Source organism: Gopherus evgoodei, unplaced genomic scaffold, assembly GCF_007399415.2.
Source record: "Gopherus evgoodei ecotype Sinaloan lineage unplaced genomic scaffold, rGopEvg1_v1.p scaffold_40_arrow_ctg1, whole genome shotgun sequence".
In the NCBI taxonomy this organism is placed as follows: domain Eukaryota; kingdom Metazoa; phylum Chordata; order Testudines; family Testudinidae; genus Gopherus; species Gopherus evgoodei.
The window spans coordinates 2,279,968-2,303,116 of NW_022060061.1; the positions used below are offsets into that span (position 1 = coordinate 2,279,968).

At 56.8% G+C, this 23,149-nt stretch overlaps 2 protein-coding genes across 7 annotated transcripts in view; one reads left to right on the plus strand and one right to left on the minus strand.

Annotated features, from left to right (window-relative positions):
• The first annotated feature begins 2,250 nt into the window (after positions 1–2,250).
• TRMT1 (tRNA methyltransferase 1) lies at positions 2,251–12,138 on the plus strand. Of its 5 annotated transcripts, none has more exons than XM_030545925.1 (17): positions 2,251–2,354; positions 3,941–4,325; positions 4,819–4,874; positions 5,502–5,632; positions 6,310–6,497; positions 7,080–7,195; positions 7,533–7,645; positions 8,272–8,420; positions 8,614–8,697; positions 9,015–9,084; positions 9,167–9,301; positions 9,482–9,567; positions 9,907–10,015; positions 10,274–10,350; positions 10,918–11,037; positions 11,662–11,776; positions 11,898–12,138. In XM_030545925.1, exons 2-17 carry the CDS (start codon positions 3,961–3,963, stop codon positions 11,979–11,981), a joined length of 1,998 nt encoding a protein of 665 aa, XP_030401785.1. In that variant the 5' UTR covers positions 2,251–2,354; positions 3,941–3,960; the 3' UTR covers positions 11,982–12,138. The 5 variants fall into 5 exon arrangements, with proteins under 5 accessions (XP_030401785.1, XP_030401786.1, XP_030401789.1 ...); XM_030545926.1 differs by having other exon boundaries at positions 11,880–11,944; XM_030545929.1 differs by lacking the exon at positions 10,918–11,037.
• Positions 12,139–12,377: 239 nt separating this feature from the next.
• The window catches only part of MAN2B1 (mannosidase alpha class 2B member 1), a 30,367-nt gene continuing 19,595 nt past the window's right edge, over positions 12,378–23,149 (minus strand). For both annotated transcript variants that reach the window (XM_030545919.1, XM_030545918.1), the window contains exons 14-24: positions 22,836–23,054; positions 22,158–22,255; positions 21,652–21,769; positions 20,940–21,058; positions 20,200–20,301; positions 19,648–19,735; positions 15,883–15,963; positions 15,262–15,498; positions 13,881–14,030; positions 13,196–13,298; positions 12,378–12,871 (exon numbers count right to left, since the gene is read on the minus strand). In XM_030545919.1, the coding sequence (XP_030401779.1) occupies positions 12,744–12,871; positions 13,196–13,298; positions 13,881–14,030; positions 15,262–15,498; positions 15,883–15,963; positions 19,648–19,735; positions 20,200–20,301; positions 20,940–21,058; positions 21,652–21,769; positions 22,158–22,255; positions 22,836–23,054 (1,443 nt within the window). In that variant the 3' untranslated portion in view covers positions 12,378–12,743. The remainder of the gene's footprint in view (positions 12,872–13,195; positions 13,299–13,880; positions 14,031–15,261; positions 15,499–15,882; positions 15,964–19,647; positions 19,736–20,199; positions 20,302–20,939; positions 21,059–21,651; positions 21,770–22,157; positions 22,256–22,835; positions 23,055–23,149) is intronic.

Sequence of the window (23,149 nt, forward strand, 5' to 3'; positions counted from 1 at the left end):
ACAGAAAAATAGAATCACAGAATTATATTATTCTATGTAACTTCTCTGCAGTAAACTTTTTTTACAGTATACTCAGTTCAGTATCCTAGTGCTAAACATATAAAGTCATAACATGATTATATTATAATGCTTATATAATTTTAATACAGCAACAATATACAGATAAAGTTAAGAGCAGAAAAATGATGTGTATATATAGATACGAATAGAATCATGATTCTATTGTACATATAATTTCTCTGCACTAAACTTATACCCTCCATATTTATATATGCATGCTAAATTTAATATCCTAACATTAACTTTATAATTTTATAAACATATATATAAAGTCATATGATTAAAATATTATATATATGTTTTAACACAATATATATAAAGTTTAGTACACAGAAATAATATATGTAGCTATATATCAGAAAAATAGAATCATACATATATTTTCTCTGCCCTAAATTTATGCATGTACTTGTCTGCATTAAACTTTTCCTTCCTTTTATATATCAGTGTAAACTTACACACACGCACACCCATATATATATATATAAACATTTATTATCCTAGCACTAAACTTATATATATACATAATTTTTATAAACTAATATATATATATAAAGTAATGATCTATCATAAACATATGTGTATAAAATCAATATATTATAATTATACACAAATTTAAACAGAGAAATATATAAAGTTTGGTGCAGATAAATCCTATGAAAAGGGAGGGTCAGACTCAACAAATATATAGAAGAGGCAGGTACCATGCATAGGAAATTTGGATCCAGAAGCAAAATGCATCTTACAAAAAAAAAGTTGGGGGGATAGTTATGGGAGGAATGGATTAGAAGGAGAATTGACCCCTCAAAAATAAAATTTGGGGTTTGGATTGGCAGAAGTTTCCCCTAATTTTTGATCCAGAACTGACCCCAAAAAAACACAAATATGCGGGGAGTGGAGAATTAGCCCTTGAAACCATAATTTCTGGAGGCAGATTAGGAGGTTTCCCCAAACTGTGGACCCAGAACTGCCCCCTTAGAAAGAAAACTTGAAGTGGTTCAATTAGGGAAAACTTCCCCCATATTTGGCTCCAGAAATTACTCCTTTAAAATCTTAAGGGGAGGAAGGAGGATAAGGAGACCATTCCCTCTAAATTGGAGGGGGTGAGGGTCTGGATTATTCCTCACCCATGTTCCCTTATGGCCCTGATCCTACCAGGTGCATCCCTGATTGGCAGGAGGAGTTGGGTGTGGTGGTGGATCTTTTGGGAAAGGGATTTGATTTTCCAGCAGGATCTGGAGCCCTGCCCCTTTTATAGCTCTGGTTCTGCTGAGGGCATCCCACATTTTCAGGGTGTTCAGATCTGGGTTGCTGAGATGGCATTTGGATCCTCTCTGTATTTTGAGGGTCATGTTAATATCTGGGGTTCTGGCCCCAAACACCCCAATCAAGCCCGGCCAGAAGGAAGAGACAGACAGTTGAGTACCCATATGCGGGGAAGGACTAGGATGGGCCAATAGGCCTTGTCTAGCTGTAGTCTGCAGGCCTGGCATGCACCTGGGGACCGTGGAGGACGTGGGGATGAGAAATCAGCTTAATTTGCAGCATCCCCACCCCTTCCTGGGATGCTGTTGAGGTCTCTCAGAGGATTTCATGAGCCTCACCTGGGGAGATGAGCTGGGATGGGTTACAGACACTGTCCCCTCCCCACCCCCACCAGGCCTGTGTAGAGGACTAGGGAATGAGAATACAGATCTATACCCACTGAGCCCCTCTGCTCCAGGGAGAAGATAGGTCCAGCTACAGATCTCCACCCCTCAGGAGATGTGCAGACCTCAGGGAGTCTGCTGGATCCCGATGGGGCTGGAGGTGGGGAACCATCGCTCAGTCCACAAAGCGGCATGTTTTGCACCCGTGTTGCCATGTGGCTTTCTTGACATGGCTGCATTTTGCAGGGTACTGGATAGATGTCTCATGCCGTTCCCTGTGTTGTGCCATGGTGGTTTTTATCGCCAGGCTGCCTGGGTTGCAGTCATGATGCAGCCACATTAAAGGGGGAGCAGCCCAACAGTGATCCTCAAAAGAGGGACATGCCCCAGACCTGGCAGGTCTCCTCTTTAACCCAGTCCCTAGCTCAGCTGCCTCCCCATCCCCCATTCTCAATAGGATTGATTTTCCGGTCGCGTTTGGTCACAGCCGCCAAGCTGTTTGTCCCTCTAGCCGCCCTGTACATGGCACCTCCCATTGGCCGGATGGGGTCACCTGATCTCTCCCCGCAGGATACAATATGGCGCCGCCCACATAGCTGTTCCAGGAAGGTGTGGAGGGAAGGCTGAGCTCGCTGCGTTTTCTGGGTGAGGGACGCCTGGGGTGCTAATTAGGGGAAGGGGATCCTCTGCCCCTCACCCAAGGGAGGGCCTCCTGGACTCAGGATAAATTTAGCTTTTTTTTGGGGGGGACCTCAAATTTCAGCTCTCAAATCCTCAGCCTGGGGGGATTTGGGGATTATTCTCCCCTTTCCTCCTCCTCCTCCTCTGACTTATCCTGCATGAGTCTCAAAACCTGGTATCGGCTCCTTAAACTGAATCACCTTCCCATTCCTCCCCCACGTTGATTTGAAGGGAGAGAGGGCCCCCCCCCCCCGGTTCTTCAAGCAGGTTGAGCTGGCTCCCAGAAAACGTCAGGCTGAGGGGGGACGTGGGGATGTCTTGCAGTTTCATTGTAAGTCTCATGATACGTGGTGGCTTGTCTTCCCCCCCCGCCACCGCAGCTGCTTGTCTCGTGACTACATGAGAATCTCAAGTTAACTCTCCATCCTCTATTAGGGTTACTACCTCTGTGATATCCAAAAAAAACCCACAACCCACCCTGTGGTATCTGAACTGTTTAATCTGGGGAAACTACCACAAAAAAAGGAGTGATCCTGGGGGAAACCTAGACTGGTGACAACCCTAGTCATTGAGCTTGTGGTGAAAAGCTTGAAGTGAACCCCCATGGTACCCATATGAGAAATCAAATAAAAAACCCTGCTATTTTAAAGAAATCTGATGACTTTAAGCCAACCTTGTGACTTTTTTTCATTGTGATGACTAATTTTTAGATGCGTGGGGCTGACAATGCTGTTGTATTGCAATAACCCCTAAGAGTCCAAGTCATGGAGCAGGGTCCTGTTGAGCGAGGCGCTGTATCGACATAAAACAAAAAGATATCCTGCCCTGCAGAGCTCATGATCTAAGGGTTTGTCTAGACAGTTTTTGCACTGATTTTTTTTCCCTACGTATGTAGTTAAATCATTGCCATGCCTTATTGCAGCTGTGGTTATATAGATGTGCTGGTAAATTTACCAAAACAAGGTCTGCTGATCTCAAAACCCTTATGGGCTAGGGTTGCATCCACACCAGATTGCTGCAGCAATTTAACTAGATCCGTTTTCCCACAAAATGCAGATAATAGCACTTCCTTCCCTCACAGTGGCCGTGGATAGGAAGACATTAAAGATTGTGCAGTGCTTGGGTACGACAGGAATGAGAGCTACAGAAGTAGCGTTTGCCTGCTCATTGGCAAAGCCACTTTGGTGTCCTAATTCAGAGTCCTCCTCAACTCTCTCTTGCCATGAGGGCTACAAAAAACTTGGCAATGGCTGATGTACAGAGACCGTTGTCCATCACACTCGCTGATATGGTTTCTTTTTACTCCCCTGTCTATAGCCATCTGTTACCTCTTCTTGTATTTAGATTGCAGGCACTTTGGGGCAAGGGCTGTCTGTTCTGGGGCTGAACACAGTCAGGCTGTGGCCTGTGATTCTTGGGTGCTACTGAAATACACCTAATAACGTACAGTGCCTAGTGCACTACCACAATACAAACTGTAGTAAGACCGTAGTTTATAAAGTATTTGGGGATCCTTCAGGGAGTGTTTCTCTCTTGTATTCTGGGGACAGCTGTGACACAAGGTGTTCTGATGAAGGCTAAGTTCACTCTACTGGCTTGGTTTATGAGACACGGCATCCTGCAGCCAGGCAGAACTGTAACAAATCAGCTCGCTGGAAGGGGCCAGAGATTCCCGCCACCTGAAGATCTGCCAGCCAGAAAGCTCTGCCCTTCCAAGGACATGGAGGGGGAATGCCCCCAGGAAGCCAATGGCTCCCATCCAGAGCAGCGTGAGGAGCGGCCGCCTACTTCTGATCTAGCGATGGACGATGGGAGCTGCGCTGGCCCTGTGAAAACTGGGGAAACCGTGATCACGGAGGGGAAAGCGAAGATCATCTTCCCCAGTGCCAACGAAGTGTTCTACAACCCCGTGCAAGAGTTTAACCGAGACCTGACGTAAGTACAACTAAGAGGAGGGCCTGGGGCTGTTTGTCTTAGGTACTTATCTGGCCCCCATCACGGTAATAGATGAGCACTTTGCAACCCTCCGGTGAGGCCGGGCAGGGCTATTATCCCATTGTACAGATGGGGAAACCGAGACACAGAGGCTAAGTGATTGGCCCAGGTTCATACAGGCAGCCTGTAGCAGAGCACGGAATTGAACCTAGAGCTCCAGAACACCATCGTTCCTTTCCTATTAGACCATCCCTCTCTAGTGCCAAGCACTCGCTGTTGGGGGTGGGGTGGGGGCTTAACGTGTCTCCAATCAGGGTCCCCCCAAATCCAGTTACTTTTCAAATCAGGGCTAACAAGACAATAGAGAGAATTGCTTGGAAAAAATGCACAGAAGCACGAGTCCGCCAGGGAACATGGCCTAGATCTGAGCCTTAATGGGCACTAAGGCCTCTGTGTGTGTGTGTCTCTCTCTCTCTCTGACCTTCTGCCTCAGGTGCGCCGTGATCACAGAATTCATTCGCCTCCAGCTTTCAGCCAAGGGGATTCAGAGTAAGTGGAAATGTCCATCTGTCTCTCTCTCAAGAACATCCCCCGCCCCAGTGCAGTGAGCAGGATGGTTAAATTAGTACGACCCTCACTAGCACCCGAGCTTTCAAAGCCAGTTGGGACCACTGTGACCCGCTGTCCTGCCCTGAGACTCCCGCCTTCAGCCCGGTGCATCAGGACAAGGGAATGCCAGGGACTTGGCTCTGATTCTCAGTTATTCGCTTTCTGCGCTGCTTGCAGGTGGGAATTTTAAGCTGCTTCTGTGCTCTCCCTAGTTTGGGCTCCTCCTTAGCCCAAAGCTGAAGCTAGGCTGCTCTTACACGCTGGGATGCAGGGACTAGCCGGAGTACAGGACACTTTGGCATAGCGGGCAGAGGGGGGCGTGGCCAGAGGCTGGTAACAGGGATGGTTCAGGGCCTTCCTGTTAGCTCCTCAGCCTGGGAGGGCCCCCTGCACAGAGGGGCATCCCATGTCCTCCCACCCCAAACTGCAAGGCCTCTCTGCGCACCAGAGCTAGGCCCATTGCCCAGTCCACTTAACACCCAGATCAGTTGCGGTGTTGGAGTGGGAAGGGGGGGGGACAGCTGACACCCTCGCATCTGCCCCCACCACTCGCTCTGTCTCTTGCAGTTGCTGTCCCAGGAGAGGAGAAGATCGAGAAGGTGGTTGTGGATCTTTCCGAAGGGGAGGAGGCTGGGTCGGAACCAGCGCCCGACGGGGAGGGGGCAGCGCAGGCGATGGCAGTGGGAGAAGTGTGCAAGGTGCGTATAAACCTAGCACTACCTTTCCCGTAGTGCCAGGGCCCCGTCATGCCAGGCACTGCCTGGAGTGAGAAACGGTCCCTGCCTCAGAGTTCATGGGCCAAAGAGACCAGCCGATCTGTCTTTGGGTAGGATGGGTGGGTTCCCCTAAATCGCTCCACCCCAGCTGTGGCCCTCCCACACCCTCTGGGTTTGAACCAGGGTGTGGGGAGGGAAGATTGTCCCTTGACCATCCCCCCCAGTTCTTAGGAAGGAACCGAACCCTCTCCCTATTTATGCTGCCTTCACCCACAGCACTGCAAACCCTTCTTGGTGCGAGGAAGCTCCGGGCAGGTCTGCACTGGCCCCTCCAGCTCGGTGGGTGCGCAGGGTCTTGCTAACCTTGCACGGGAACTGGAGTTTGGCATTCAGGCGGATGGAGAAGCTTCCCAATCCAGAGCTGACTGCTGGGTTCCTGGCATCAGTGTCTGGGCAGGAGCCTCCAGTGCGCTGATGCCTGTAACCCACGTGATGGCTGGGCCATGGGCAGAGGTGGATGAGCCTGCTTCAGCCGCGGCTAACAGACCTGGGGCTTGTGCTGTTGGATCCAGAAGTCCTGGGTTCAATTCCCCACTGATCACTGACCCAGGGGCACGTGGGCTTCGGCTGAGATGTGGTCCCTTCCCGACCCTGTGCAGGAAGGAGTGCGGATCTTGGAGGCTTTGGCCGCCTCGGGGCTCCGCTCCATCCGCTTTGCCAAGGAGGTGCCTGGCCTCCAGGCCGTGGTGGCCAACGATTTCTCCTCCAAAGCTGTGGAGCTCATGGCGAGGAACATCCAGTTCAATGGAGTCGGGCACCTGGTGACGTCGAGCCTGGCCGATGCCAGGTAAAGCGGGGGGGATGGGCCACGGGCGGCATGTGCGCCGAGCGGGCTGTTCTCAGCTGCCCACCGGGTTGGCCTGAGCTTCCCAATCCAGCTGGCTCAGAAGCAGGAGGGTGAATGGCCTTGTACCTGGAGGATTTCTCGGGGGGAGAATGGGACTAAGTTAGCTCTAGTGATGGGATCTGGTGAAATCCCCAAGTGGCTGGTTAGTAGCTAGCCACTCCTGTGTCTAATGCAGTGGGTGGGTTTGTGGGACAGGCCTTCAGCAACCACCATCGCTAACTGTTGGCACAGAGGTGGGTTGGAAGCTGTTTGGGGCAGGGATCGTCTTTGGGTTCTGTCTCTGTGCAATGTCAGGGGGCCCTGGGCCACAACTGGGCCACCAGCATACACCTAATAAATAACAAGCCAGGGAGACTGTGCCCTCTGGGGGGAGGGGGCTGTGTGGGTGGGGGCTTGGCCAGTCCTGCTTGGTGGATAAGAGACCTCAGATATTTTAAGCTGTGAACTGGCCCCGAAGGCCTTCCTGGCTCTGCACTTGGGATCCCCTGTCCCGCTCACCGTCTGTCCCCGTCCCGCCTGCAGGATGCTGATGTATCAGCAGAAGGCGGAGAAGCATCCGTTCGACATCATCGACCTGGACCCATACGGCAGCCCTGCCATCTTCCTGGATGCCGCCGTGCAGGCAGTGAGTGAAGGAGGTGAGTGGGGCAGGGGGGGCAGCACCAGGGCTGCTGGCGCGGCGAGCTTCCTCACAGCAGTGACTTGCCACATTTGCAAGCTTCCGGGAATGCCTTGGATGTAGGATCTGGTGGGTTAGAGCAGGGTGGCCAGGAATCCGCACTCCTGGTTCGATCTGGCCCGGGGGCAGGTCACTTCCCTCCTCCACCTCTGCAGCAAGGCCCCCAGCGGCTGTCCCAGGCTCTGAACTCTGGGCAGAGACCCATCTAGGCTGAGTTTTCCAATCCTGGAGCTGGTGAGGCCAGTTGCTGGGGGAAGAATCCTCCACTGACCGCTCCCGGGATGTCCCCCTTGCAGGCCTGTTGTGCGTGACCTGCACTGACATGGCGGTGATGGCCGGGAACAGCGGGGAGACGTGTTACAGCAAGTACGGAGCCATGTCCATCAAGGGCAAGTTCTGCCACGAGATGGTGAGTGGGGACGAGGCTTCTGTCTCCCTGGCCCGCCCCATCCACCTGCCTGCCCCCTGGAGCAGTGGTTCTCAAACCTTAGCAACCTGAGGACCCTCATTTTCATTTAAAACTTTTTGTGGACCCGCCAAGCGGGCTTCTAATTTTCCCCAGGGGTGTGCAACCCCCACTCCACCCCTTGCCCCAAGGCCCTTCCCCTGCCCCTCCCCTAAGCACGCCCTGTCCCTGCTGTTGAACAGCTGTTCTGCAGTGTGCAGGAGGGGCTGGGAGGGAGGGCGGGAGGAGTTGATCAGTGGGGCTGGGGCCCCAGACATGACTACTCACTGAGCCCAGTTTGAGAACCGCTGCCCCAGAGGGAAGGGGAGCTCAGCCTGCTCCATGGCCCATTTAGCCCTGGGGCCCTACTTGCGATGGGGATGCTGGTCCTGCTAGGGCTGGGCTGAGACCTGGCGCACTCAAGTCCCAGCAGAGCTGGGCGGGGGAATCCGGCCCAGTATTGGAAGGGGAGTGTGGCCCCCAGACCCAGGCCGCACCCCAGTGCTCCACCCCTCCCTGCTCCTGCCTCACGGGCAGATCCTTGAGGCTGGCTCCGCAGCGCCTGTTCGAGACCCTGTTTCCACGCGCAGGCCCTGCGGATCATCTTGCACAGCCTGGACCTGCGGGCCAACTGCTACCAGCGCTACATCGTGCCGCTCCTGTCGGTCAGCGCCGACTTCTATATCCGGGTCTTCGTGCGGGTCTTCACCGGCCAGGCCACAGCGAAAGCCTCTGCCAGGTGAGCCGGGCCCTGCAGGTGGGTGTTTCATCCTGGGCTGCGGGCCAGGACGCCCACCCTGCTCTCCACAGCGCCCCTGCTGGAGAGGCCAGGAGTGGCATGGCCAGGAGCTCCCCCTCCCCCCAGCCCTGCAGCGCTCCCTGCTGGCATCCCCAGTGCTTGCTGTTCACTGCATCGCCTCCTGTCTCTGCAGCAAACAGGCCCTGCTGTATAACTGTGTGGGCTGCGGGACGCACCACTTCCAGAGACTCGGCAAGATGACCAGCCACGGGAGCAAGTAGGGGGCTCTGGGTTCTCCACCTCAGCCCGGGACAGGGGCTGACTCCGATTCCTGGCCCCGGAGAGCAGCGGGAGGGGACCTGTCCTCGGAGCTGGTGCCCACTGGATGGGAGAGTCCGGGGCTGGGCTGTCCCTACGGACATGCAGAATGGATGGGGGGAGTGTGGGGGGGCTGGCCTGGGAGAGCTGGGGTGGTGGAGCTGGACTAGATCTCAGGTTAGGAAAGGGGGGGGTTGGAGGGGGGCTGGGATGGAGGGGCACAGCTGGGGGGGGCTGTACCCATTAGATCTCTAATCAGCGTTCTGATTGATTCAGTTTTAAATACTCGGCTGCCTCAGGCCCCCCAGTGGGCCCCTCCTGTGAGCACTGCCACCAGCGGCACCAGGTGAGCCCCCTGCTCCCCCCAGTGCATCCCACTCTCGTACAGCTGGGCACACTGCCCTTACCTGCTCTGCTCTCTCCCCCAGCTGGGTGGCCCCATGTGGGCAGAGCCCCTCCACGACCAAGCCTTTGTCCAGAGGGTCCTGTCAGCCTTGGGGAGCAACCCGGGACGGTTTGGGACACAGGATCGGATCCAGGGGGTGCTCAGTATGGTGACCGAGGTGAGGGGCTAATGGGGGGGACAAGAGGCATGGGGCAGAAGGACCCTGCTGGGGAATCGGGTTGTCTTTTGGGTCTGAGTTGGGGAGCATCTGGGAGGGTGGGACTTCTGGAGGGGGGCGGGGCCGGTTGGGTTTCTTGGGCAGGGCCTGTGCTGAGCCACCGTGTTCCCCTCTGGCCAGGAGCTGAGCGACGTCCCGTTGTACTACACCCTCGACTGCCTGAGCAGCACCATCCACTGCAACACCCCCTCCCTGCTGCAGTTCAGGTACCTGAGGCGTTACGGGACTCACTCGTGGGCGCAGGGCAGAGCCGGCCCAGCCCCTGCCCAAAGGAGCCTCTGCTCTAAACACCCCTGGAGTGGGCAGGGAAATGAGGCACAGAGCCGGGATGGGACCCGCCCCCAGGAGACGGGGCAGAGAGCCAGATGAGGCCCTCCCCTCCACTGGGACACGCTGCCTCTAAGGCCGGGAATGAGGCTGGGGCTGCAAGCAGCACATTTCCCCCCAGGGGAAGAGCACCCCTGCCTCCTGAGCTGCTGCCCCCACCTCGGAGAGCCCCGGGGGCCCGCAGGCAGCATGGCCTGAGGGCTCCCCTCCGGTTCCAGATCCGCCCTTCTCCATGCCGGCTACCGCGTGTCGCTCTCCCACGCCTGCAAGAACGCCATCAAGACGGATGCACCGCCCTCCATCCTCTGGGACATCATGAGATGCTGGGTGAGTTGGGGGGTGCTTAGCGTTCCTCATCCCCCCCGCCCCAATCAGGTCACAGCTGATGGGGATCCCTGGCTGGCTGTGAGGCTGGTGACGGTAGTGGGGGGAGGCAGGGTTTGAGAGAGCGCGGGGGGGGGGGGGTCCTATCTGTTGTGGCTCAGGATTGAGGGGCACAGGTTGAGCTGCGTGTGGAGGGAGTCCAGGGCTGCGGGGAGGGGAAGGGAAGTCAAGGAAAAAAAAAGACCTGATCTCTCTCCCCAGGAAAGACTCCACCCTGTGAAGAGAGAGCGACACACCGACACCAGCCCAGCCTTCCACATCCTCTCCGTGGAGCCCACGTACGGCCTGGGGCTTCGACGGGAATCAGGCCGGCACCTGGCGTGCTGCTGGGGGGAGGCAGTGGGGAGGCAGCGCGGCCTAGGGGGGAGAATGCTGGACCAGCACTTGAGACCCCTGAGTTCTAGGCCTGGCTCTGCCACTGGCCTTCAGTGTGGGTGGATCATGTCCCACTGTGCCTCAGTTTCCCCATTTGTAAAACAGTGATACTGACCTTCTGTGAGATCGCTGGGGAAGGGGCAGGAAGCTGGCATAGCCTCTCCAGGGCCCTGCCCGTGTAGTGCAGAGGGTCTGGGGGGACTGCCCAACCCTGCTGCTTCAGGGCAATGCAGCTGTCTAAGGTGGATTAAGGAGGAACTTTTCCCGGGATGGGTTATTCCAGCAGGTGTTGCACAGCTGGGAGACACAGGGCCCTCTGGTCTGAGCCAGGGCAGCAGGGGGTGGTGGGTGAGGAATACCAGGCTAGATGGGCCCATGGGGCTGATCCACTCTCCCCGCCACCCAGGCTGCTCCGGAAGCACCCCCTGCAAAGCACTCAACTGTCTGTCCCCCTCTCCTTCCTGCCCCAGGCTGCAGGCATCCTTCACCATCCGTGAGGACGCCAACCCCAAATCCAGGAAGCAGGGTCTGAAACGATTCCAGGAGAATCCCGAAGCATACTGGGGCCCCAAAGCCAGGGCTAAAGCAGGGTAAGGGAGCCACTGGACTGGGCCAAGATTGAGCTGAGGGGGGGGGTGCTCAGATGCAGGACTCCTGGGTTCTATTCCTGGCTGTGTGGGGTGAGTGGGCCAGTTACTTCCTGGCTCCCTGCCTCAGTTTCCCCTGCTGTAAAGTGGAGCTAGGACTGACCCCACCTACCTCCCTGGGGCTGGTTGGTGACTTGACTGGTGTGCAAAGTGCCTCTTTTGACAGGAAGGCGCCAGCTGTGACAGCTGCAGGGATGCCTGGTGGGGAGGAGCTAATGCCAGGGGCTGCTGTTCTACCTTGAATCTAACTCCAGGCCAGGACGACTCTGGATCTGGATCAGAGCAAGGTCCCACCCCTGTGCGGCTACTACCCAGCCAGGCTGGTAGGCCTACCCTGCTTCCATTTGGTCTCTTTAAAGCCTCCAGCCCCTGGGGATACGTAAACACTCCTCAGGGCCTGTTATTATACAGCTGCCATGCTCCTCCCCAGAGGCAGCTGCTGTCCCTCCTGCCCGTAGCTGAGCAAACGCCACTGCTGGGCTGAAGCTAACAATGGGGGTTAAAAGCTGCTGCCGGCTGGGCTGAGCTCAGCAGCCCTCCTCACCCAGCCCCCTCCTGCCTTTCCAGGGGGGGCATTTCCACCTCCCTGCAGGACAAGAGGAAGCTGTATCAGAACAAGCGGAAGGAGAGAGCAGAGGACAGGAGCCACATGAAACACAGCCCCTGCAAGAGGCTCAAGGAGGTGAGGACTGGCCGGGGTGGTTGTGAATTGGAGGTGGGGGGATCACAGGCATGGCACCCCTGGCCCCCCATGCAGCTGTAATAACCCATAACCCTGACTGTAGCTTCTCTCCCTCTGCTAGGGGAGCAGCGCGGGGGCTGAGAAGTGCTGTCCCTCCCCTGAAGCGGCCCCAGAGGCTTTGAAGACCGAGAGCCCCCCCCAGTAGCTGGGCCCTGGGCAGGAACAGAGGCATCGGGGCTTTATTTTTTAGTTCGGCGAAGGCGCAAGTGTTTTGTTTTAAGACTGACTGTCTCCCCCACCTCGAGCCTCTGTGCGGCCGGCCATTAAAACAAGGGCCTCTCCTTTTTACGTAAAAGCCCAGAGCCACGTGTGATGCTTCTGTAGGCACCAAGGGGAGGGCAGGGCTGTGCCTGAGCTCCCCAGCCTGGCTTGCTGGACTCCAGGCAGGATGGTGGAGCTGCTCTGCCTCAGTTTCCCCACAGGCAATTGATCAGGCAGGTGTGGGGGAGGCAGGACTCCTGGGTTGTATGCGCAGCTCTGCCCCTGCCCGGCTGTGTCCCCCCTGCCTGCATCCCCCGAGCAGGACTCTGCCATGAGCACCTAGGCTGAGGTCCTTGTTTATTAACAGTGGCACTTGCACCCACTCTACCTCAGCCTCCGGCTGAAGGGGCAGGTGGGTAGAAATCAGAGGCTGTGCTGAGGAGTTAAGTGGGGGCTGGACTCTGCCCCCTTCCCCTCTAAAGCTGGCACTGCCTTAAAGCAGGGCCTGACAGCTGCAAGTTCTGCTCTTGCTGGGTGGCTTTCCAAGGCAAGTCTCTTCCAAGCCTCCCAGCAGCCAGGATGTGCCCCCCACCCCCTGTCCAGTTCTCAGGTGGGCAGGGCCCCACCTGGCAGAGTAGGGGGGCAGCAGTTCAGGGCTCCACCTGGGCGGCTTGATCCTGGGACGGAGGCAGAGGGCTGGCTCTCCCTACAGCTCGGCCTGGCCCCCACTGGGCCCCGCATACCGGATGGTGGCCAGGAAGGTGCGAATCTCCATGGGCTGCAGTGTGACTCCCAGCGGGTTAAGCGGAGGGTAGGGCTGGCGCCTCGCTGCACCTGGGAGAGGAAGCTGGGGGGTTAAGGGCCTGGGGGCCAGCAGAGGGGCCCTGACTCCTAGGAGCAGCAGCTGGGGGGCCCTGGGCCTAGAGGCTGCCAGCTTTTCCGTGGGAGGGGGGGACACCCTCCCATGTCTGTGAGCCCCCCAGGCCTTAAGAACAGCTGAGGGACCCACCCCACCTTGGGCCAATGTGCCAGCTGCCCACCCTCCGCTAGGTAAGGAGGCAGGCACTGGCTGTGCTGGGTGGGTGGGTGGGGGGCAGCATCAGGGCTGCTGGACACTGCTCCATGCTTTAGTGCTGGGGCGGGGGGAACAGGACCCACCTGTGGCTGGCCTCCAGCTGAGCCGGTTCATGGCCTCTCGCTTCTGGTTGGCCACCAGGTTCATCTCCTGCAGGGAGGTGATGGTGAAGGAGGAGAACAGATGCTGGGGGTGGAGAGACAGACATGGTCAGCAACTTCCTCAGGTGAACCCTGCCCCCTGCTAGCCCCCCACAGACCTGCAGGTGAGTAGGCAGCAGCAGCTCCCCACCCCTACACAGGGGACTCCCCCAGTCTGGTGTGAAAACAGGATTCTGTGCTGGCTATCCTCAGAATCTGTGCTCCACCCCAGAGCTGGCTGCATTTCAGTACCGAGACTGGGAGCCCGGTGGAGACAGCAGCATCCACCTCTGGGGGAGGGCGGGGGCAGGGGTTGGCAGCAAGTGGGTGAGGGACCCCCTACACCAAACAGCCCTATACCTGCTGCACCTCGTGTCTAAGGATCCCTTTCCCTGTGTGGATGTGCAGCCATCTGTGGTGTGGGACAGGGCAGCTGTTTTACACAAGGCTCCTTTGTGTACGGGGGTGATGCTAAAATCCACCCCAGAGGGGGCCGCATCTCAGCACTAGGCAAGGGAGCCGGAGCCGGAGCCTGTCAAGTGCGTTAGATGAAAAATCCTCTAGGCCAGTGGCTCAGCAAATCCCTACACTGCAGCGCAGGCCCCCCTGCTGGCTGCTGTGTACCTACCAGCAGGTCGACAGTGATGGGCTGGGAGCCGTTGGTGCTCTCCCCTCTCTCAAACTGGTGCTCCAGGCGGATGAGGATGGAGCTGGGGTCCCACTGGGCCAGCGTCAGGAGATGGACGGAGGGGGGAAGCTCTTGCTTCAGAGCAGAGAACTGGGGACGAAGGGGAGATGCAGCGTCAGGCTGCCAGAATGGTGCCACCCAAGGGAAAGTTTTGGCAAACTAGAAAAGTCACCACCCAACCCTGAACTATTTCAGTGCTCCAGGCTGCCCTGGTGCCTGCAGGGCAGCGCAGGGTGAACATAACCCACTCCCCTTCTCCTCCAGGGCCTGGCCTGGGGCTCCCAGCATGCAGCAGTGTCCCCCTACTGCTGAGGGAAGGGGGTACAGGGGGAGCCCTGCTTTCAGCAGCCAGCAGTTGCCTTGTCACAACCCCTCAGTTTACCTAAGCCCTCCATTTTCTGTCGAAGATCACCTTGGACAAGAGGTGGTGATCAGCCCGGCTGCTGTCATGAGCAAGTCACCCCAGCACAGGTTTCACAGGGGGCATAACCCCATTTGTGGAAGGGGGTCGTGTCCCCCATCCCCTGAGCAGGGAGTGCAGGGCACAGGGCCATCAGCTCTATCCCTTTTCACCTTCAGCGCTCAAAGCACTTTCCAGAGGTCAAGCTCATTAGCCCCATTTTACAGATGGGAAAACTGAGGCATGGGGGGCAGGGACTTGCCCCAGGGCACTAGCAGAGCAATACCCAGTGTGCTACCCACTAGACAACACTGCACAGTCCCTTCCAAGCAGCACAGATTGAAAACAGGAAGGGGGGCATGGAGATTTAACAAGATACTGCCAACTCAGCAAAGGGGGGAGAGTGGAAGAGAGGAGTTTAAAATTCAGTTATATTTAAATATCGCTGACTTAACCCTAAGTCCTGGCCAGGAAGAGGGCAAACACTCCTCCCCCATCTGAAATTTTCCCAGGGAAAAAAATGAAGTTGTCCTCCACCCTCTGCAAAGCTTCCCCCCAAAGGGATTTTCCTGCCTGAATTTAACCTAATGAGCAGAGAGGAGGAGGAACCCACTCCACAGAGGGGGGTGCTTGGCCATGATGGGGTTAACCTATTGTTCAGCTGGCACTGGGCTGGGTTGGGGAGGGGGCAGGAGCTGGAGGACTGGGACAAGGGGAGAGGTACGGCACCCAGAAAGACAAGGATTTTCTTCCTTATCCAGCCCAGGAGAGTTAGGAGCTAATCTAGGTCGAGCAGAGCTGAGACCCCCAGACTCAGTTCACAAGTGGCTGAGGCAGTGGGGAACACGCAGCCCCTGGCAGGATTCAAACCAGCGACTTTCAGCCCCCCCATCCCTAAGGCACAGAGCCCTGCCCAGGCACCTGCTTGAGGTTGCGCTGCCCCCGGTGGAAGGAAGGGCCCCCACCCGGGGCCAGGACCAGCTGGGGTGCCATGAACTCCTGCTGGGCCTGCAGCCGGTGCTGATAAGCCGAAGACTCCACTGTGTCCAGGAAGACGAGATGCCGGCCCCGCACTACCAGGCCGTCGTGGTAGACCCCAGGCTCCAGCAGGGGCTCCCCCACCCCGCGGTTGTCGTCGTAGAGCAGCTGCCGATGCACCTAGCCGCAGGGAGGGAATGTCAGAGCAGCTGCTGGGCTGGGAGCACCCCCGGGCTCTGCATGCTGCACTGGTGCAAGGTTGGGGCGCCCCCTGCCGGCCAGCCCCGGGCTCTGCATGCTGCACTGGTGCAAGGTGGGGGCGCCCCCTGCCGGCCAGCCCCGGGCTCTGCATGCTGCACTGGTGCAAGGCTGGGGCGCCCCCTGCTGGTGCAGTCCTGCTTCTTCAGGATGGAGAGGATATACACGGGCCCAGAACAGGATGGTGGTGGTGTTAGGGTGGACTCCAACCGAAACCCCATCCCATCTCCTCTCCATCCACCTCTGCAAGGGGGAAGTGTGGGAGAAAGGAGCCCAGGGCAGGATTCCCCTCCGCCCCCATCTCACCATGAGCTCCATGGAGCCATCCGCCACGCTGCTGCCCCCCTGCGAGCGATCCGTCAGCACCGTCAGCTGGAACTTCTTGTTCTAGAGAGAAGAGGGAGCCCAGAGCTAACAGAGCGGGCAAGGCCCTGCCCGGGAGAGTCACTCACCTGCATCCTCCGCTCTCTCCAGCAGCTGGCAATGGAAGCAGCCCCCCCACCCACACCTCTCCCCTCTCCCCCCAAGCAGCTCTCCTGCTCTTCCACCCTCTTGTGCCTGCCTGCAGCTTCCTGGCCCCTTCCTGCACTGCATTTCCTGTCCTCGGGGCTAAGCCTGGCTTTAGGAAGTGTGAGGTCTGATCAGAAGACATGGGGCTTGTCCTCACCGGGCAGCGCTCAGAGTCTTCGGCGGCGGGTCCTTCACTCGCTCTGCGTCTTCGCCAGCACTGAACCCGCCATTGAGGTGCCACCAGACCCAGAGCACTGCCAGGTGAGTAAAAATTAAAATGGGATTCTCGGCCAAGGCATGCAGGGCCCCTGCCACTAGGTGTGGGGTCTGAATCTGGGGAATCAGCCTAAAGCCGGCCCTGTGAGGGGGTCAAATGTCAGTGCAGGGGGGAGCAGATTGGGGTCCAGGCAGGGGAATTAAGAGAGTGGCAGGTGGGGCTGCGTTTCTTCCTTCTGGAACAGACTCACCCGTGTCTCTCTGCAGTGGCACCTCCTGCGACACCACACTCCATATTCCTCATAGTGATATTTCCATATATGATTATGGCATAATTATGCTTCATTCTGCACAAGATGGGTCATGTGAGCTGTCATTGGAACGGTGCCGATTTGCTGAATATGATTAGCCCCTTTGGATGCATGTATCATGTTTGGATCTGAAGTTATAAATACCAGCTGGGTGCATTTCAGAGGCGCTTAGTCTGAGGTTGTGTCTACACTACGCACCTCTGAGCAACCCAGCCATGCTGCTAAAAGGCGCGCAGCGTAGCTGCTGGTTGTTGGCAGGAGAGAGCTCTCTCACTGACAAAAATCTTCCACCCCCACCGAACAGCGCTAGCTTTGTTGGCAGGCGAACGCGCCTACCGCCAAAGCTGTTCACAGCAGCACTTTTCCTCAGCGAAACATTTGTTCTTCGGGGTGCAGGGGTGGTTTTTTTCACAGCCCTGGATGACAAAAGTTTTGCTGACGAAAGTACAGTGTAGACAAAGCCCGGGTGACACCCCCAGCCAGCTTTTCAGGTACGACAGTGAAGCAGCTAGACAGGGCTGATGCACTCGGAAAGGGTTTGGCCTTCCTGTAAACGTTTCAACCAGCCTGTAAGTAACGGTTGCTATGACCCAGCGAGGGCATGAGACCAGACCTTGTGATACCGGACTCCATGTTGGGTACCTGTACCTTTCCACAAACTGGGTGGGAACTGGTTTTGGAACAAAAGGTTCCCACCCTATGTTAAAGCTATATAAGGTGGGATGTGATGTCATCTAGGGGCCTCACTTCCCACATAAGAGAACTCCTGGAAACATATGAGGAACAAAGACTGAACTGGGGGCAGTGCTGGACACAGGCTCACGGGATTTCTAGCCTGGGATGGAAATCTGGTGGCCTGCTTGTATCAGCAGCCAGGCTAAGACTGCAAATTCATATCCAATCTGTCATTTTAGGCTTTGTTTACAGGTTTATTTACTATGGGATCTGTTTTGATCGGTTTGCTATCACTAAAAATCTATCGTCGTAGTTAATAAACTTGTCTTTTGCTTTATCTAACTCAGTGTGCCTTGGAGTGAACTGTCCAGGGAAAAATCTCAGCTTGGTTAACATAGGCTGGTTGCATATTCCTCTCCACACTGAGGGAGAGGAACTATTTATGAGCTTACATTATACAGATCACTGTGCAGTGCTGAACAGTATAATTTTAGGTTTATTCTCCGGTGGGGGATCAGTGCCTGGGGAGCTGGGAAATTGGCTGCTGTGCGCTGTCTGCACTCAGGTAACCTTACTCTTGGGGAAATTCTGCGCCACTACGCATGTGCAGAATTTATGTCCCCTGCAGATTTCTTTGCTTCCCTGCAGAAAAATGACTTTTTAATGGGGAAGCAAAGGGAAGCCACCAGCGTGGTCATGCGACCCTCCCCAGCAGTGTTTCAGGGGCCCTTGGCAGCTGGCAAAGAGGCAAATCACTGTGGGACAGGGGGACGGGACTGGGGCAGACCTAGCTGGTGGCTCCTACCCTGCGCCAGGCTCAGCTACTAGTCCCGGCTGGGCTGGGGAGGATGGGACTTCCTTTTCCCCTACACGGCATCTGAAGCTGGGTCAGACCCACCCCCAGATTTCTCCCCTGGCAGCAGGAAACTCTACAAAGACCCCTCTCCCCTGGTTCCTGCACCTACTTCTCCTCAGCTGCACAAGACGGATCCCTGCACAGGGAGCTGATCCCCCATCTGTCCAACCCCCCCCGTGCAGCCAGACCCCCTCCTACCCTCCCGTCGAACCTCACCCCCCACACTCAGGCACACCCTCACTCCACCTGCACCATCCTGACAAGCCACCTGAACCTGGATCCCATCCCCACCCACCAAGCCCCAACCAGCTGCACCTGGCTCCCTGCTCAGCTGAGACCCCCACACCCAGCATCTGGACCTCAACACTGAGACCCTCACACCCAGACCAACCCCCTGCTGAGCTCCCGCCACCGTCACCTGGAACCTCCCACCAAGTCCCATTAACGTTGCACCCAGAAACCCCCCAATAAGCACCTGTGCATCCAGATTCCCCCCCTGAGCCACCTGCACCCAGATTGCCCCACACAGAACCCTCTCAACCCCCATCTGGATCCCACTTACACTGACCCCCTCCACACTTGGATCTTGCCTTGCTGAGCCTGCCCGCCCACCCCTAGTGCATGTGGCATGGAGGAGCAGGGCCCTGGGGTGTTTCTGGGGCAGGCCGGGTCCCTGCGCTGCGTCAGGGTTGGGTGCAGCCTCACCATTGAGAGTCTCGAGTGTGATCTCCCACCTCTGTGCAGCCAGTGGCTGGTGCTCCCCGAGGCCCCGCTGGAGCTTCCATATTTATTTAACAAATAAAATTTATAGAATTTTAAACTATTGTGTGCAGAACTGTTAATTTTTTGGCGCAGAATGCCCTCAGCAGTATCGTGCAGCTCAGTCTTGGTGTGTGGCACCACCGGCTGTCATGCTGGGGGATACCGGGGCCTGGTGAGGCTGGCTGTATCTCCAGCACAGCAGTGTGGGCAGGGCCAACCCAGCTGTGTGTCCTACGGGGGGGGGTACAGTCCTTCCCAAACTGCAGCCCGGGGGTGGCCACCCGTCACACTCATCTCTGCCTTTGCTCAAGCTGCTGCACGGGCCAGAGCGGATCTGGGGGCATGGGAACGAGGGACCAGCAGCACCACCACCTGCTGGCCAGCACGGGTGTCTGCAACGCCTCCCCGGCAGGATCTTGTCCATATCTGGCACCGGCTGCTGTAGAATCAAGCCCTCGCCATCTTTAGTGCATTTTCTCCCCTACCCCATCCCTGTGCAGACAGGGCAATGCTATGATCCCTGTTTTATCTATGGGGAAACAGAGGCACAAAGGCACAACATCACAAGCTCCCACAGGGGAGTTGTCGGCAGAGCCAGGAACTGAAGACCAGGCGAGTGTCGCTACCCCTGGGACCATCCCTGTGTCTCCACGGAGAGGACTCCCCTCCCTCACCCACACTCTGCAGCAATGGGGAGGGGACCCAGCGAGATGCCGACAGGGGCCCCAGTGGCCCTGGTACCTTGATATAGATGCGACTGTTAACAGGATAATAGTTCCCAGCCACCGGCTCCGTCTGGCTCAGGTTCCACGTGGCTCGATAATCCCGCCTGCCATGAGCATCAGAGCCCCATTAAGCCCCGTGTCGGCCAGCTCTCCCCTGCCCCCAATCTGGGGGAGTAGGGCCAGTTTGGGCTGTGCAGGCCAGGGCTCTGGGCAGATCCCAAGTGACAGGGCTCCCAGCATGGCCCTGGCTGGGGAACAGACTGGTCCCTATACCGAGCCCTGGGGTACCCCACCTGCTGTACAGTCTGCATCTGACACCCCCAGGGGAAGGCTGCTCGCTAACCAGGAAAGGGGGACGTCCAGGGCTCATTGGAGTAGCTCATTCAGGGACCTTGAACAATAATTAAGGCCTGGATGTTCATTAAGACACAGCTCCTTTTCCCGAAGGAAGAAGGGACTCGGAAATTCAGTGGAAGACACGAGAATGGAACCCAGGAGTCCTGACTCCCAGCCCCACCCCCTTCCTCCCAGAGCTCTGGGAAGAACCCAGGAGTCCTGACTCCACTACCTCCGCTCCAGAATCTCCCGCCCGTTGGCATCTGTGTAGAAGCGTCCGTCCGTCTGCAGGGACGTCTCGAAACGGCTGATGATCTCCTTGCCTAGCCCGTCGCTGCAGCAGAGGGTACAGCAGGGTCAGACGTGGGGTCTGGCAGCACACAGATTCCCCCACCCCCGCCACACTGTCTGGGGCTGGTCCGACATTTTCCATCTCAGCTGTGTCCATGGGAAAGGTGGGGGAAAGGTGGGGGAAAGGGCTCCCCTTGAAAAGCATCATGGGGACGGACCAGCTGATGTTCCGTCAAAACTCCCAAATAGTTGCATTTGGCAATGCTGCTGCAGTGCCTCCCACTTTATAAACCTGACTCCCTGGTCAGACTACATCTCCCATGCGGCACCAGAGCCAGGGACTCCCATAATGCACCACCTCCTGCCCCCAAGTGGGGAGGCTGTGGTGCATCATAGGAAACATAGTCCAACCAGGGAGCTCAAACCAGAGAGAATGGCAATGTGAGGAATTTGAACTACAACTCCCATGGTGCATTAAGGCAGCCCCCACCCCAAGAGGGGAGACTGTGGTGCACCATGGGAGATGTAGTCCGTGCAGGGGCCCAGCCCCACAAGAAAATGGGAGAATGAGGCACTAAAACTACAACTCCCATGGAGCACAGCAGCAGCCCCGCCAAGTTGAAATTACTTCGTTTTAGGGGCAGTTTCCTGTGGCAAAACCCTTCCGTTTCCCACACTCACTCTATAGGGATGGGCCCCACCGTCCACTCAAGCTCTACATAGGCCTGCCCGGCATAGAGCCGCACCACCTGCGAGCACCACGAAGAGAAGTTCTGGTAAACCTCCTGCACCAGCTTGTTCTGGACCAGAGAGAGAGAGAGAGACACGTGTGTGCAAGGATCCCCTCGCCAAGCACTACCTTGCAGCCACTTCTGGGTTAGGACATGGGGGGGTGAGGGGGAGACACAGTTTATAGCCGGATCCCTCACCAGATGCTGAAATGCAGCTGACTCTGGAGTGAGGTGTTAGCAGCCCACAGCACAATACTGGAGCAGAGTAAGGAAAGGATCCTGGATTCAGTTGGAAGTGTAACGAGGTGTGACTGAAGGACCCTGAAGGGGGTTAGCTTTGACTGAGACACCGCGGTAAGGTTAAGGAACATGCCAGGGGATCTTCAATGGTCATAAGCAGGTGGGACCTTAGTTTTAAGTCTTATCCAAGAGCTAGCAACTCTGCTCTAGCCCAGCAGACTCCAGTCCCCCAGCCAGACATGGGAATAGAACCCAGGCATCCTGGCTCCCAGTCAACCCCCTGCTCTAACCACTAGACCCCACTCCCCTCTCCTCCCCGCTAGCTCAAGGCTAGTGGCATAAGGGAATCGGAGACAAGAGACTTCGGCTCCCACGCCCAGCCTTCTGGAGGTTCCCACACCAGGGATGCTCCCGCTACCTACCTTCACCAAGTACGTGCGGGCTCGCCCAGCCACACGGAAGGGCTCGGAGCGGTTGGGCCTGAAGATATATGCCCCGGAAGCCTGGGCACTGTCGTCATTGCCAATGCTGGCGTTGTACCTTGGGTGGGGCAAGGGGGGGGTGAGAAACGGTCCAGTCAGCTGTCCAGAGCACCACAAGCCCCAATGCCATGCCAGGGAGAACACCACCCCCCTCCACACACACACACACACACACACACACACACACCCTGCTCCTGCACTGCCCAAGGGATCAAATTCCCGCTCCTGGGAGCTGGTTATTACCCTGTTTTATAGATGGGGAAATTGAGGCACGGAGGGATTGGGGAGGAAGGTATTCACTCGTGCTCAAATGTAAGTCAATGACAGAGCTGGGAATAGCACCCACGAATCCTGATCTCCACCCCCACTGCTCTACCCGCTAGAGACCACTCCCTCCCCAGAGGTGGGGATAGAACCCAGGCGTCCCGACACCCCAGCTCACTGACCAGAAGAAGTTCTGAGACACAGGCAGCGAGATGCTTTTGTCCAGGTTCTGAATCTCCCTCAGGAGCCCAGTGACCGGGTCGAACAGAACCTGGAGGTGCTATGGGGAAGAAGGCAAGAACGTCAATAGACCATGACCCAGGGGACAATCCACCACAGGGCCCCTCATTCCTCCACCTCAGATAACCACAGTCCAGTCCCCACCCGGTCAGATCCACCTGGTTCAGAAACGAATCAAGTGCCATCCTAATGCTCATTAGGTTGTTTACCTCCCGCTGCTCCTACTGGAGGCTGTTCCAGACCCGCCTGCCTCAGATAGTTAGAAACCTGCTTCTCATTGCCAGCCTCCGCTGACTCCTGGCCCGCTTGTCTTCCTTTGTTCTTGGGCCAACATTATCCTTTAGCTTCAATAGTTCTTCCCCCTCCCTAGAAGCCTATTGCGCTAGGTGCTGTACAATATCATTAGGTATATTACAGTAGCTCCTTGGAGCCCCCGTACAGCGCCCAGCACCATCACATTATTTATTAGGTGTATTACGGTAGCACCTCAGAGCCCCAGGCATGTACCAGCTGGAGGTGGACAGATAAGAACAGAGACAGTCTCTGCCTCAGAAGAGCTGGCTGCTCCTTTGCCTTAGGAAGTGAAACGGCCCAGGCTGCACCCTCACTCAGGACAGTACCTCATTCTGGATCTCCCTGGGGGACCAGGCGTCCACCCGGGGCTGGGCCTGCTCCCGGATCCGCTTGGCCAGCCTGGAGCGCAGGTCCCTGCTGGCCGTTTTCAAGACAGTGTAGGAGCTGTAGCCCAGGGGCGGGGCCGAGGCTGGGAAGATCAACTCGTGGGTGGCGTCTCCCCGGTCTCGTCTCACCGCCCAGGTGAAGTTTGAGACGGGGACAACCTGAAAACAGAAAGAAAAACCATCTGAGGCCCGAACAGAGATTATGCTTCATGGGGACACCACAGGACGGATGCAGGGAGCTCACAAGTTAAGCA

What these genes read in the sequence shown, in the direction of transcription:
- TRMT1 (XM_030545925.1), top strand. Translation starts at nt 3,961, where the DNA reads ATGAAGGCTAAGTTCACTCTACTGGCTTGGTTTATGAGACACGGCATC. An exon ending in GCAGGCAGTGAGTGAAGGAG is followed by an intron (nt 7,196 to 7,532) that starts GTGAGTGGGGCA and finishes TCCCCCTTGCAG; the next exon opens with GCCTGTTGTGCGTGACCTGC. An exon ending in TGCTCAGTATGGTGACCGAG is followed by an intron (nt 9,302 to 9,481) that starts GTGAGGGGCTAA and finishes CCCTCTGGCCAG; the next exon opens with GAGCTGAGCGACGTCCCGTT.